Source organism: Melanotaenia boesemani, chromosome 15 (assembly GCF_017639745.1).
Source record: "Melanotaenia boesemani isolate fMelBoe1 chromosome 15, fMelBoe1.pri, whole genome shotgun sequence".
NCBI classification, from domain to species: domain Eukaryota; kingdom Metazoa; phylum Chordata; class Actinopteri; order Atheriniformes; family Melanotaeniidae; genus Melanotaenia; species Melanotaenia boesemani.
In genome coordinates, this window is record NC_055696.1 from 14521789 (window position 1) to 14536477 (window position 14689).

Consider the following 14689-nt stretch of genomic DNA (forward strand, 5'->3'; position numbering starts at 1 on the left):
TTACAGGTTTCCTGTTATATTCTGGTATAACCACAATGCTATTGGTTTTAAATGTGTTGTATAAATAAACTGGAATGGATTGGATTTTGTATTGATTAAAAAATCTCTTTGCTCAGCTTCGAAACCTTAAATGGCCTTGTCCGGACTTATTGACCTGGTAAATGCCCTCCTGACCACGGAGATCCAGAGATAGTGTCCTTTTAAGGTTCGTCCCAGTTTGTGACAAAGACATATCCGGCTTTTCAGATAGAGCTGTTATGTTTCATATTGTTGCTGTCTTAAATTGTTTTACTTGATTTTAATTCTCTGCTGCTACGTTGAGCACTTTGTATAAAAAAGTTTATTATTATCATTACTACTACTAAAAATGTAGCCTTCATTATTCCTGTTGGCAAGTGATGAATGCTGTGGTCCTTCCAGACCTGTTCACCATTATTATTAAGCATTGTGACCTGGTCAGTTATTGAATACAAAGGCTACACCATCACACAAATAGCAAACAGATAACTCATCTGTTGCAGGAGTTTGCCAAAACAGTTTTTGTTTTCGATCTGCAGTGTCACTGCTGTGCCCAAGACTAATTTAAATTCATCTTCTGATTAATGTCAAATGTGGAGTGAGTGATCAGAGATCAGTACTTCTTCAGAGTGTTCATGCTGTTACTTGTAACACTTGTAAATGGATCACCCAATATATGTGTGTTAAACTCACCATGAAATCAGATTGGTTTTTCTATTATGTGCTGTGTTATTCATTAATAGATGCCACTATCTAGCTCAACAACCGAGTTGTTTAGATTATAACAGTATTTTAGAATTTGTTGTTTCCTTAAAAAGTTAAATTATTTTTATAACTCATCCTGCACTTGGAGCAATTTACTAATTTTGTGTACAGTGAAACATTTTTTTTAATTATTTTTGTTTCACAACTATGTTCAGATTAAAACATTAGCAAACTTTCCTTTACTTGATTGATATGAATTCCCATCATTGTCTATATGAAAAGAACTGAGCATCACTCTAAATGAGAAAAATGAACTCATTTTCTTTCATAAAGAATAGTAGTGCTTGCTATACTAAAGGAAATACCAAAGAAAGGATTGGATCTTCATCTTTTTGAGTAGTCACCCAGCTCTTATCACGGCTGCCACTAAGTAATTTAATTCTGAAAAAAAACAAAAAAAACAAACTATGACCATAAAACTTGGCTGTCTGATATATAGGAAATGTATTGCCAAGTAATTTCTCTTATTGTTTTATTTACATATTTACTTATGAAACAGTGATTCAAGTTTTGGATTGAATTTAAAAAAATCCTACAATGGAATTCCTGTAAAAAATATTCTTCTCTTATAAAGAATATAGATGTATTTTATGCACAGAAAACAGTTTAGGGAGAAAATAGGTGAATTACATAGATTGCATTTATATTGTGCTTTTGTAGTTTTAATGATACTATTTTGTAGTTTAAACTACATTAATTGATTCATACAGCTGTTTATTTTCCACATAAGGCATGTTTTGATTATCAATAATAATAATAACACTATTATTCTATTTTTATTTTTATGAAACACATATTACCTACTGATTCTACATTGAGTGCAGCTGTGGGGTCCAGAATCTTCATTAAGGACATTTTGAGATGAATTTGTGGACGACTTGGTCTGTCTCTTGAACCAAAAACGCCATTTACATCAGTAAAGCACAGTGACACCATGCTTTAATTTTTATATGCACAACATTAGAAATTAGATAACATGAGATAACAAAGAAAAAAACTGTATGATGCATTGATCGGTGAATGGAATGTGTGTAGATAATAAAATTTAAAAGGTTGCCCTAGAAAAATGAGACACCTTAATATCTAAATGATACCATGCCTTCCTGTTCCATATCTACCTTTACATCAAAAGAGCCTAAGATCAAAAAGCCTGGGCCAGGGATGCTCATTTTCTGAGGCTTTTCTATCCTTTCAGGGGAAGGAGGAGGGGTTGGGTTTCTCATTTTTCTCACGACCTGCTGCCGGCTGCGTCGTGAAAGGACAGGACTGTGCTGGGAGGAGGTTTTCTTTTTTTCTGACCTCAGTGGGCAGTATTTATAGATAACATGGGCATATTATTGGTGCATGACTGTTAAATGATGAAGAGTTTGGGCGAGGTTGCCGGTCGGCCGGCCAATCAAGTGTCGAGGTGTGGCTGTGGAAAGGCGTGGTCACTCTGGAAGGGGTGGCGCTAGAAGCGGAAGTGTGCCTCGGCTGATCTCTCGCTGTCATTCGGCCACGGTCGGTTCCAGGAGAGAGGGGCAGCCAAGAAGCACACAGGATCGGCTGGCTCTGTAGGAAAGACAGCTAGAGAGAAAATATTCTGATATCAAACGAACAATGAAACCGATCCATTAAGGCTTATAAAAGTACCGCTTACTTGTCACGTTAACAAAGCTGTTTGATGATAGAGTCCAGATCAGAAGCAGCATATAGAGAGCTGTGTCATTGAGCAGGCAGGACACGTCAGGAGAAGGGAGAAAAAAAAAAAAAAAAAAAAAAAAGCTGACCGACTGCACTGTACGAGTCAGCTATCAAATCGCCTTTGAAAGCCGTGCCTGTCGCACCTTCAAGGACACCATCTCGCTCTCAGTCCGACGGAAGGATCTCGACAAAGACATCGCCGAGGTCGAAGGTGGTGATCGGAAGGTGAAAATAATTTTTTTCGCCTGTATGTAGCCTGTCCAGCTAGCTAGCATTCGTGCTAGCCGTTAATAGCTAGCTTGCTAATGTTAGCGACGGATGTAAAACTTAGCTTGTCAGCTTTGTTAATTGTAACTGCTTGCCCATCGACTTGATCCACAAGCATGTAAATCATAAGCAGTAACTTCTGGCATGTTTTATTAGACTCATTTTGATCTTTGAACAAATTTTTTGATCGAAATTTGCTCGAGGACTGTCCATAGACTGCTGACAGCTGTCAAACTAGGTCGAGTGGCTTATTTGTCAACGTCATTTCGGTTAAATGTTAATATGTACGCCATTCCCTTATATTTCATATATTTCGTTGGGGCTATACCGTTGGTAGTTAAATGTCTATAAGCAAGCCTGCGTTTGTAAAACGTCTCTGAATGGAGATTGTGCTCGACACAGCGGTGTCTCTCGTTTTATTGGAGGCTGCCAAGAGCTCAGCTGTAGACTTACAAACTGGCAACGTCACGGGGTTATAATTAGCTAAAGATGTAATGTTGACTGTTTTTTCTTTTTTCAGCTGCAGATGGTTCATGCATGAATGAGTTCTTTTATGACTCTTCTTTGTGATTATTGTATGTTCAGGAGTTAAAGTAAATAGTGTTTTAAACTAACTACTTGTATTAAATTATGTTATGACATTAGAAAATAAATGCATTAGAGTTGATTACAGTTACTGATTTAAAAAAACAGTTAAATATGTATTTGTATTATAATACAAAAATGTTCGGTATTACAAAGTGTATATATACAAAAATGTTTTTGTTTATAAACTCCCAGTATTTTCCTTAGAACATTCATTGGGTGGATATAAGGTTGAATGTGGGTGGAGTTTTAAAATATAACTCCGCCCACATACAGGTCCGATTTAATATTCCTTTAGAAACCACAACCAGTAACCTGTAACTGTGGCCACTGACTAATAGTAATGAGTTGAATCATTATTTGCAAGATGGAATAAGGCTTTTTTTAATATAGTTATCAGATCATTTATCATACTTGCTGTTAACAGCAGATTAGTGAAATCTCACAATTTTCAAAGGAATTGACTAACTTAAGTAATGTTAAACTGTCACATGAGCAGTACCCTTCATTGAAAGCTGGACTTCACTGAGATTGTTTATTAAAAAAAACAACTACCAACTCATTTCAATCAAACAATTAAAATATCTACATTTTCTTAAGTTTTAATCTGTAATATAGCAAAACAAGCCTTTTTTTTAAATCCAGTTTCCCTTTTATCCCTGATGTGCACCACCTGGTGCTTTCTAAATCCCTTGGTCTATAGGGGAAATGAGATGGGCTGACTGCTAACATGTATGCCATCCTATGTCCTCTTCTCTCAATAGGACCAAAGAGATCACGGGATAGCATTTGTTTCTGGGGGCAGAAAACAAATGGGGGATTACGGGTTTGGAGTCCTTGTTCAAAACAACACTGGCAACAAGTCTGCATTCCCAGTCCGAATCCACCCGCATCTGCAGCCCCCACACCACCACCAAAATGTATCTCAGAGCCCTGCTGCTTTCATAAACAGCACCACAACCACAGGGAATGGCACCACAGGAGGCTCCCCTTGGCTCTTCCCTGCCTCTGCCACCCACAACAGTGTGCAAGATGAAATCCTGGGAGGGCCAGAGAAGCCCAAAGCACAACAGCAACAGGAAATGCAAGAAACGCAAGAAAAGCAACAGCAGTTGTCTCCAGGGAGCCATCAGGAGGGTGGAAGTGGTGGTGGGATCATTTCAGAACTGGAAAAAGCCCGATCAGAGGAAGCCAAGACAGAGAATGGCTCATCTGAAGGCAGCAATGGAAAGGAGAAGCAGCTACGCCTTGAGTCACCTGTTCTGACAGGCTTTGACTATCAGGAAACATCTGGTCTTGGGGGAACTGGTCCGGTGCAGTCCAGTACAACCTCGTCATCACTTACTGGCTTCAACAACTGGTCAGCTGCTATCCAGCCTGCGCCATCCACAATCATCAATGAGGACGTCAGCTTTTTCAACCCCGCCTCTGCCAACAATGGGCCTCTGCTGTTCCAGAACTTCTCACACCATGTCAGCCCAGGGTTTGGCGGAAACTTCTCCCCCCAGATCGGACCAGCTGCGGCCTTGTCCCAGCATCACCCTGCTCCCCCACCACATCCCCACTTCCAACACCCCCACAGTCAACACCAGCAGCATCGCCGTTCCCCAGCATCTCCTCACCCTCCACCGCCCTTCCCGCACAGGAATCCGGCTTTCAACCAGTTACCGCATTTGTCCAACAGCTTGAACAAGCCCCCGTCCCCATGGGGTCCAGCTAGCTACCAGAGCCCCTCTCCTTCCCCTGGCTCATCCACATCATGGAGTCCTGGAGGAGGCTACGGTAGTGGTGGCGGTGGTTGGGGAGGACCCCAGAACAGAGATTATCGCCGTGGGCTGAACGGCGGGATGACCCCCATCAACTCCATCTCTCCACTGAAGAAGACCTTCCCTAACAACCATGTGGCATCTCAGAAGTATCCTCGAAATAGTCCAGCGGGCTTCAACCCAAAATCGTGGATGGATGAAGGAGTTGGCCGTGGTGATAACATTTTCCCTTTTCAGGTTAGTTTTCACTGAATAATTAATCAATACTTTTGTCTCATTTTCAGTGTCTTTAACACATTGTGCTGTTTTCTTTTCTATTATTTTATACCTCATTAGATGTGTGCACAGCATATTGGTTTGGGTGTGAATATCTTTCAGCTTGTCACCTGAATTGTTAAATGTCATGGTGTCATTTCTGTTAGCAATTAATATTAGCACAGTATAAGGTATTGCTGCTGATTTTAGAAAAAAGAAGGGGGAAGGCATGAATTCACACAACGCAACTGCTACGATTTTAAAGCTGTCGTTGGACTCTGTACTTCCACAGCTGCGTGTCCCTCGTGATGACTAATGCAGCTCTCTCACTGCAGTGGCGTGTGCCTTGTATGTGAGCAGGGGGGTGGTTTGGAATGGGGGAGAGAAGGTATGTGGATTGGGGATGGAAAGGAAAATATGGGGAATAAAAAATGGGCAAACTGTAGAGGGAGATTAAAAATATAGGGGGAAAAAAAGAGGTTGCAAGGAGAGCAATCATGGTCATGGACAACCGGAACTGATAGATTGAAATACAGTAATGGCGACATAGCTGCATCATAAGGACCAGACTCTGTTCACTGTGTCTTCTGCATAAAGAGTACCAATCTGTTTTAATTGGTAAAATTGATCCTAATCATTTCCCAGTTTTACAATTTATGAATCGCCCATGTCACAGCTACTCTAACAAGCCAAATGTACAGCATTTGTATTTATAATTTTTCATAGCTGGATCTGCATACAATGAGATGGCTCAGGTTATTGTTTTATCCCATGAAGGAACCAGATGTGATGGAAGGAGGTTGAGGGAGCATGGTAATGGAGTATAATTAATTTTCTTGATCAATATCATGATTGATGGTATCTGTTGTTGCAAGGAGGCAGTGGTGAAGAGAAGGAGGTTGCCATGGGCCTGACGGCCTGGAGAGTGATTTCTTTAAGGACCGTACTAAAACGTGTCCTTTCACAGGACAATGTTCTTTCATCTACAGGAACTCTGCTCTTTCAAAGTACCTTGATCAATATGCTTTTGGTTCCCCGTTCCATTATGGCTGAAATGGTGTTAAACTGTGTGAGTGACCATTTCCACGCTCTAGTGAATAAAGCTGCTAATGAATAATTTCTCCTAGCAAGCATATCAACTCATTTCAGAATTTGAAAGCAATGCTTGTGACCTTTCCATGTAATTTATTTTTCATTTTTATCAGGTAGAAATAATAATGCAGAAGTTAAACAGTAAAGCCTTTGTACTGACATGTCTTGACATGTCTTTAGTAATTCTACTTAATATGTTGCAAAGCTGTAGGTGATATAACTGCTGACTGCAGTCATGGGGTCAAGGTTGTCTAAACCAGTTTCATATCAATAGGGGCCATTATAAATAGTTTTAAGTCATTTAAAACAAAGGAAACTACAAAAAAGAGCCTACTTGAATAAAATCATATTAACAGTGACTGAATAAAATACCATCAACAAGCATTCTTCTCATCTAATCTCTCTTTTTAAATCAGAATTGTGATGTTACATCTCTAGTTGAGATTGTGTATTTCCAGTATCCCATCTGTGACATCCCCATGACAGATTTAAACTAAATCTAGCATTGCTTTAGCCGCAGCATGTTGCTCTTCCTTGTGATTCAATCAGATCAACTAAAGTGGCATTGTCCTCTTGGCCTCTAGATTCTGCAGAGGCAGATGGGAGGATGGGTGTTGAATGGCCCTACTGTGTGTGTCTATATGTGAAAGAAGGATTGATTTTGCAAGTGTAACCCCATTTACAAATAACAAATTGACAGTAAAGGCTTAGATTAAAATGAACATGAATTTTTTCCTAGAATATTTAGGTATGTATAGAGAAAAGCTCTAAATAATGTAAGGTGTGTAGTTTTGACATCAGTGCTGTCGGATTTGGTGTTTGTGCAGTTGGTGGCTTGTTTTCTATAATGCTGATTCACTGCTGTAACCTGCATCCCATGTGGTCAAACTCTCCTGAAGCAGTAATTGAAAGGATATTTAATGGGAGTTGAACTTGATTGTTTCAACAGGAAGCAGCATGCAGGTCACTTTTTTTTCTGCCTCCCAAGTGCAAATGACAGCTGATCTCACAAATGAATGAATTTGGTTTTATTCCTAATGTTCAATTTCTTTTTGGCCTGGTCATAGATCTTAGTGAACTCATTCCTTGATAGACTTGAACAAATGTAAAGGAAACACTGAAAATGTCTCTTAGGGAAATGTAAGGTGCACATAGATGTTTAGCCGTTAAATAATGACCATAAACTGGGCTTATTTAGTTCTTCAGTCTCAGATCTTCTCCTCTGATCTCGACTCTGTGCATCTAAGGAGTGGTACAGTTTGGCATGTCTGTAACTTCAGGGAATATGTTTACCCTTCCCTCTCTTCTGTCTTTTTCGTTTTGCTTGTAGTCTTCTAATGATGTTTCGATCTATGTCGCTTGCTTTACGCTTAACAGCGCATCTAGTGAGAAGCGTTTACTTTAGATGCTGTGGAAATTAGAATTTAATCTTGCTAAGCTTTTATTTCATGCTTATAAAAGAAGAATCTTTTTTGGAAAACTGTAAGTGTATGGTTTTGAATCATACAGTATATCTTGTGCTTTCTTGTAGCATTAACAGAACAGTGTTGCTTCGCTTTAAAAATGTTTTGCTTGGATGAGCAAATAGATGAGGTTGCTATCTTGAAGCTGTCACACTAGAAACTATTGTTAAATTACTACACAGAAAAACCAACACTCTGGTTCATCTGTCAAATGCCTCCTCGTTTATGACTCATTCTTAAGTGTATTAGTCCGCATTCTGTTTGTAAGTTTGGCAACTGCCACTTTAACCGAATCAGTTGTCTTAGACCACTTCCTTTTTCCATTTCGGTGCATTTGCTGAGAAATTACTCCCAGATAAAAGACTTTTAAAATGGAGATCATATATGTTGACTTCCAAAAAAGGCTCCCAGTAAATAAAATCTTGCAGTTTGTGAACTAAACAGACCCTACAAGAACCTGATGTTAAAGTCCTCCACCATCAGCCTCACGTAGTTCCCATTTTAGCACCAGTGTGACAGATGACGGATCAGTGCCTTTTGCTTTAGAATTCCTATTGTTCAGCCATTCCACAGTCGCTCAAATAATTTATAACACCGTTTACTACTTTGTACATTTTTGAAAAGATGGATTGTAGCATAAAACTCTGCAGAGACAGCTCTGATAACTGGCAACCCTTTCGCTCTCCTGTAACATTTCACTGATAATTGTTTGTTCCAACTGTTAATTGTTGGTGCAAAGATCAGCCCTCCCTTCGTAATAGGACTTTGGTATTATCTTGCTGTTGCCTTCAGGCCTTGAGAAGCAAATCTAAAATTGCTTCTGAGAGTACAGCTTCCAGTACATTCGGCAGATATTTTATGCAGAGTGGTGTATAGCACTGTGGCAAGCAGAAGGGGATGTTCCAGTACTGTGGCTGTTGCTGCAGCAGGGAGGCCCACTGATGTATTAGAGCAGCTTTAGTACTCAGGACGGGCTCGTGTCCAGGGACATTGCAGCTAATGTACTGTTCATCTACTAAAAGACTTTTCACCCAATATCTTTTTCCTCCTTTTGTCTTTTTTTTCTCCCCCCCCCTTTTAATTTCTTACCTGAGCATTTCAAGGTCAGAAGCCTGCTGTTGTGTCAGGTGCACCAGGATGATTTGAACTGGCAAATCTGGCTGGGGACCAGGTCAAGACCCGCAGGGCCTGAGGGTAGAGTAAGCCAGGTCAGGATATTGTCTCAGTAAGCCACCTGGGTAACTGTTGGTTACAGCTCCCTCCTCTCTGTTTGTGTAGCTCAGGAAAATCTGCAGCTACGTATGGTGCCGTGTCTTTGAAAGCACATTATTAAACTGTGTGCTCTGCTCAGTGTGTATACCGTGTGTGCAGAAAATGTTGTTGAACATGGCTTCGATTACCGTTGTAGGCAAAGAAAAACTAAACCAATAAACAGCGCTGTATTTATAGACCTGGACATGCAAGTAATGAATTATCCTGTTAACGGTCTGTACAAGAAAGGTAAAGTTGTTGCATGATAGGTGAGGCCTGTGGTCACAGCAGTTGTTAGACTGGTTACACTGTGGGCTATTTTAGGGCTGATGATTGAGCATCATTATTGTAGCTCCACTTTGTAGCATTTAGTTTTTGTAGTTGAAGCAACAGAAACTACTTCATCTACAGAAGAAATGTCAGCTGTCATCCTGTGTTTGACTTCCATGATGGAAAAAGGATCAGAGAGAGACTTACAGTACAAATGTGTGACATGAGCACACACCCACAAACACCCACCCAGTCTCTCTACCTTCAACCTACAGAATCCCAAGGTTGCAGTATTTTACCTCAGGTCCTGGTGACAATAGTGTTTTATGAAAGAAAAGTTAACTTTTAGACTAATGAGTGGTTTGAGCCGCACTGGCAAGAACATAACTCCACTGCTCGTGCAGGGCTCATTGTGCCCTTCTCACACCCCTGAAAGATGCCTTGAAACAGGAAGGAAGAGAACTTGTGTGTATGTGTACATGCCCGTATGTGCATGAGCATTAATTAGTCTCCGACCCATGTCTTCTGCACTTGTATCCCAACAAAGGAAGAAGACAAAGCGAAAGATTATGTGGAAGTGCCATTTTGTATTTAGCCCAATTCATTGCATACAATAAAAAGAGTTGGTTCAGTCTAATTCTCCAGCGATGCATGTGCTGCTGGAACTTTCTCCAAATGCACACATGCACACACCATTGGGCCATTCAGCCAACACGGATTAATTGGTTGTTTTTGACAGTAGGGGGTATTTCATGTCATCACGGGTCTTTGAAATACTTGACCAGGAAGAAAGATAAGTGCAATCATCAAACGCTCAACCTGCTTCCCTTTCCTGGTCTCCTTTCTTCTCTCTTTTTTTTTTTTTCTTTTTCACAATGCCTTACCTTGCTGCTCGCCCCCTCCCTCCCTCTGATTATCCTCTTTCTTTCAATACCATTTCCACCTTCCATTCTTTGCTTTGGGCTACTTTACCTTTTATTGTGTAAGGGATGTGATCAACTCAGCCTTCCTACATCATGTTTCGTTATTGAATTTTCCCCTCACGTTGCCCACTCTGGTGGTCTTCCACTGTTTTTGATAAATTGGCAGATAAAAATAAGATAAAGGTTAACCACCAGCTTCATACCTTGTTTAATTGTTTAACACTCCACGTCATCAACATCTATTAGTTTGCTGTTTTAGATTAATCCCCGTTTGAGAGGCTTCGTTTTCTTTGTTGCAGACATTTTCAAACTTTATTGTCATTTATTTTTTATTTAAATCCATTTTGTTATTCAGTTTAGCAAAATGCATCTTGGAAATGTTTTGATATTTATTTTAAATAAGCAGTCCAGGTCACCATGACGACTAGGCCTAACCCAACCTATATATGGGGTTATTTAAAGACACCGGATGCTTGACTTAAATGATAAATTGTTTGGGTTTCAGAGTGTCAAGAAACAGCCATCACTGCTTCCTCCTGCTTAAGGCTTGTTGATCTTTTTGAACAGCTGTTGAAAATGAAGGAATATTGGGGCGGCGTTTAGCTCACCTGGTTGAACAGCCGCCCCGTGTACATAGGCTACAGCTTCTTGGAGCCGCCCCAGTCCTGGCCTGCGACCGTTTGCTGCACGCCATTCCCCGTTTTATTAGCTGAGCTCTTTAAATTGAAGGATGTAGAGTAATTCTTACACCTAAGAGATTTCTGTAAACAAAATGTGTTTGCACAGGATAGCTCACAATGTGTCACTAAACACCAATAAATATATAAAGGCCATGGTAATTGATTGTAATAAAATCTTTTTAATGCTTGGCAAAACCAACAATCTGTTTCCTTTTCTTTGCCCAGTTTCAGAGGATGTGTTTCTTGCTTTTTCCGCTTAAAGTGATTATTTGAAATTTGGTGATTCTTTCATTACTTCCTGCCGCACAAGTATCCGCTCATTGTACATTTTTCTATTGCTGGTTGAATATTCATAAATGCAGCATGGCCTTGTTAGAGGCACTTTGCCTTGCAGGATACAGTCAGCATTAGAAATCAACCCATCATGCAGATTTTTTTCATGAGTCATGCAAAATGAAAAGGGAGAAGATAAAAGGGCATCTCTGCTATTTTACTTGCATTAAAGTACCATGACTTGCATTTCTCTGTTGCCTGCAAGTAGAAAAGTATGGATCGCAATATATTTTGAGTTTAAACCGATGGCCTTGGGTTACTGTGGGCAATTTCTCATAGATTCATATGACATGGACGGCCCTATAAATCCTGCCCTGCTTGTAGGGAATATGCCTATCTGTGGGTGTGGGTGTGTGTGCGGATGCACTCTTCACAATCTGTCAAGGGTAAGCACTTTGCTGGTCAGCTGTCCAGTTGTTAAGAGACAAGGATTCACAAATCTGATGATTAATCACTGTCCGTGCCCTTCTAGGCTAATGCTTAGCAACTTCAGAGCACCAGCCAGACGTTAACTCCACCATACAGACTCCATTTTATCCACATAATGAATCCCCATCATTCAGTTATGGTATAATAGAATTAGGCTGTGATGCTGCACCATACAAAGATGGTGGTAACTGGTCTAGCAATGCGGAAATACTGCATTGGCTGCTTCCTATCTGTATGTGTTATCCTGCAGGAATATGCTAACTGGTCATGCTTACCTCCCACAGTAACTAGTTAACTAGTCCTTAACTTGTTTTTAGCTCCTCTTCAAATGTTTGACTTGTTTGTGAAAGGCATAAGCCCATTTTTGATACTGAAGCGGATATGAGAAAACAGAAGATATAATCTGGGTTTATATCCCCGAGCTGATATTTGTTTTGAAGGAGACGGTCATGTCACTTCTGTTTTCGAAGGTTCATCCAGTCAGTGTGGGAAATTTGCACCAGCTCAAATGCTGTTAAATTACAGGCTACAGCTGAGAAGCTGAGAAGTTTGGCTGTTTCACCAGCCAGCTTGCCAGATATCCATCCACACTCTGTAGCTGATTAGATACTAAAAGTAGGAATTGGATTCAGGAGTCTCTGCAAACACAAGCGAGTGGATGAAAAGTGAGTTGCCTGCCTCGAGGACAATCGGTCATGTGGTTCACAGACGTAGGTCTGTTTTTCTGAACCCTTTAGCATTTGACCTCTGTGGAGTTCATGGTAACATATTATGCCACGAGGTTTCCTTCTCAGAGGGGTTTCATTTGAAGGATCTCTTTACTGACATCAGTAACAGTTTTTGAAGGTTAGACCTGGTTGTTGGATAACTACTGCAGAGCTAAGACACAAATACATTACACTGAAGTACAACTACAATTACTCATTGGTTAACTGATGTGTTGGGTAATGCCTGTTGTATAAGGTCTGACTACTACCAGTCAGGCTGAGGACAGCTGATCAAGCAGTGTTGATGTTTTTGTTAGAGTATTTGTCTGCCTTTCCACAAGAGATGAATTTGAAAGAAGTGCTTGTTTGATACTTTTTGTGCTGATTGTAGATTTTCTTTTGGTTTCTCATAGCTCATTTAAAGTAGCAGTTCTTTTACAGGGTTATTATTTGATAGCTTTTTGCCAATATAGGTTATAAAAGCCCTGAATCTCTGTTGCTGCATGACATAACATATACAGACAAGTTTTAATTATATAAATTTAGGCTTCACTGGCCCCTGAGAATGCAGAACTGCAGGCCAGTACATAACAAGTTGCATATTTGGTTTTTGTTTGCGCCACAAACAAGCAAGAGATGGAGTAAGAGAGAGAGAAAGAGGGAGGAGGATGGCTGGTCATAAGGTTTGCTTTCAAAATAAAATTGTTTACAGTTCTTATTATTTTTAAAAACATTTATTTTGCAAGAGAAGAGGTCATGTTGGTACAGAGAGATGAAACACCATGTGTGAGTGTAGTATGTCAAGCATCTTGTCAGACTCAGTCAGTGGCTGTTTTCCAGCCTCTAAACATGTCACATCAGATGCTTTCAGACTCTTCTTTTAGGCACACATATCTTTGCTGACCATCAGACTCCCAAGTCTTCAGTATTTTTAAATATCTAGTTAGTTTGCCTGTGTATGTTCCAACTAATGAAAGCTGTGTATTTACATAAATTTGTAATGCAAGTGTATTCTCAGACCTCCTTCAAACTTTATGAAGCAGCACTTTGAAATAATCAAAACGATATGATGCCAAGAGTTGGATAAGAAGTCTTAAGTCGGGGAATAGACAGTTTGGAGAGAATAAACATAAATGAACATGATTTAGTCAGAAAGTAAAGCTGATTGAGGAACAACTTGAAGCCTGTGGAGTTTTTGGCTCTTTGAAGCGTGAGATCTGTGATGCATGGCTGGGAAATATGACACTATTTATGGGATTTCTGCTTTTGAGGTGACATTCATCAGAGAGTGACTGGAAAAAATGGTTAAAAAAATTCCAGAGGAAGGAAGGAATGTATGATGTGGGGAAGTGGAGGATGTATAGCCCTTTTAAAGACACAAACAATTTGATGAACTTTATGAACATTGTTGTTTTTTGATCTTTAGCAGTTTATTGTATGAATAGAAGGAAACCGAAAGGAGTTTGTCACTTTCATTAGTTGTTGTTTTGAGCTGCATATTTTGCAGAGGTGGAGTCAAGACAGAAACCTTATCAGCAAAGCACTGGCAGTATGTGTTTGTGTGTGGGGACATGTTATTAGCCTGTGAGCATATTTTGTGTACAGACACATACTGGGTGGGAGCAACTTGTTTGTGTGCACATACACATCCAGCATGGCTGGTATGCCAGGGATGGCAAAGTTGTCAGAACTGGCTTTGCATGGGCCTGATTGTGCTGCCTTTCATTATGTCTTTTCCGCATAGTTATTTAGTCAGCTGCAAAAGCAAACAAGAATGCGTGCAAAAAGGGATTGTGGGTAAAACTCATCAAGACATCTCACAGAACAATAAGATGTAGAAAAGGTTGACAGGACAAACGAGATTTACTGGACAAAAAGAGAATTTTATCTTTGTCATAGAGGAAGATACATCTCTAAATAGCAAAAAAAAAAAAAAAAAAAAACTCGTTATGTTTGTGTACCAAGACTAAAGTTAAATGTCAAAGTATTTTCAGAGGCTGTTAAGCTGCTTTCACATGTTGCGATGTCCTTTCAGACTCATTCATGTCTGTTTTGCATGACTCGTACTGAGCTGGGTGCAGTGCAAATTTAGGCGTGTCGACATTGCACTCCTCGGTGAAGTTAAAACAAGTTTGAATGTGTGCATCACTCTGTGATCACATTTAAATATACTAAATCTGTTGATTCTCACTTCTGTGTGTC

General features: G+C 40.0%; 1 protein-coding gene across 3 annotated transcripts in view; it reads left to right on the plus strand.

The window, feature by feature from the left end:
- Positions 1-2255: 2255 nt before the first annotated feature.
- The window catches only part of cpeb4b (cytoplasmic polyadenylation element binding protein 4b), a 28778-nt gene continuing 16344 nt past the window's right edge, over positions 2256-14689 (plus strand). For all 3 annotated transcript variants that reach the window (XM_042007920.1, XM_042007921.1, XM_042007922.1), the window contains exons 1-2: positions 2256-2691; positions 4083-5321. In XM_042007920.1, coding sequence (XP_041863854.1) covers positions 4131-5321 — 1191 coding nt within the window. In that variant the 5' untranslated portion in view covers positions 2256-2691; positions 4083-4130. The remainder of the gene's footprint in view (positions 2692-4082; positions 5322-14689) is intronic.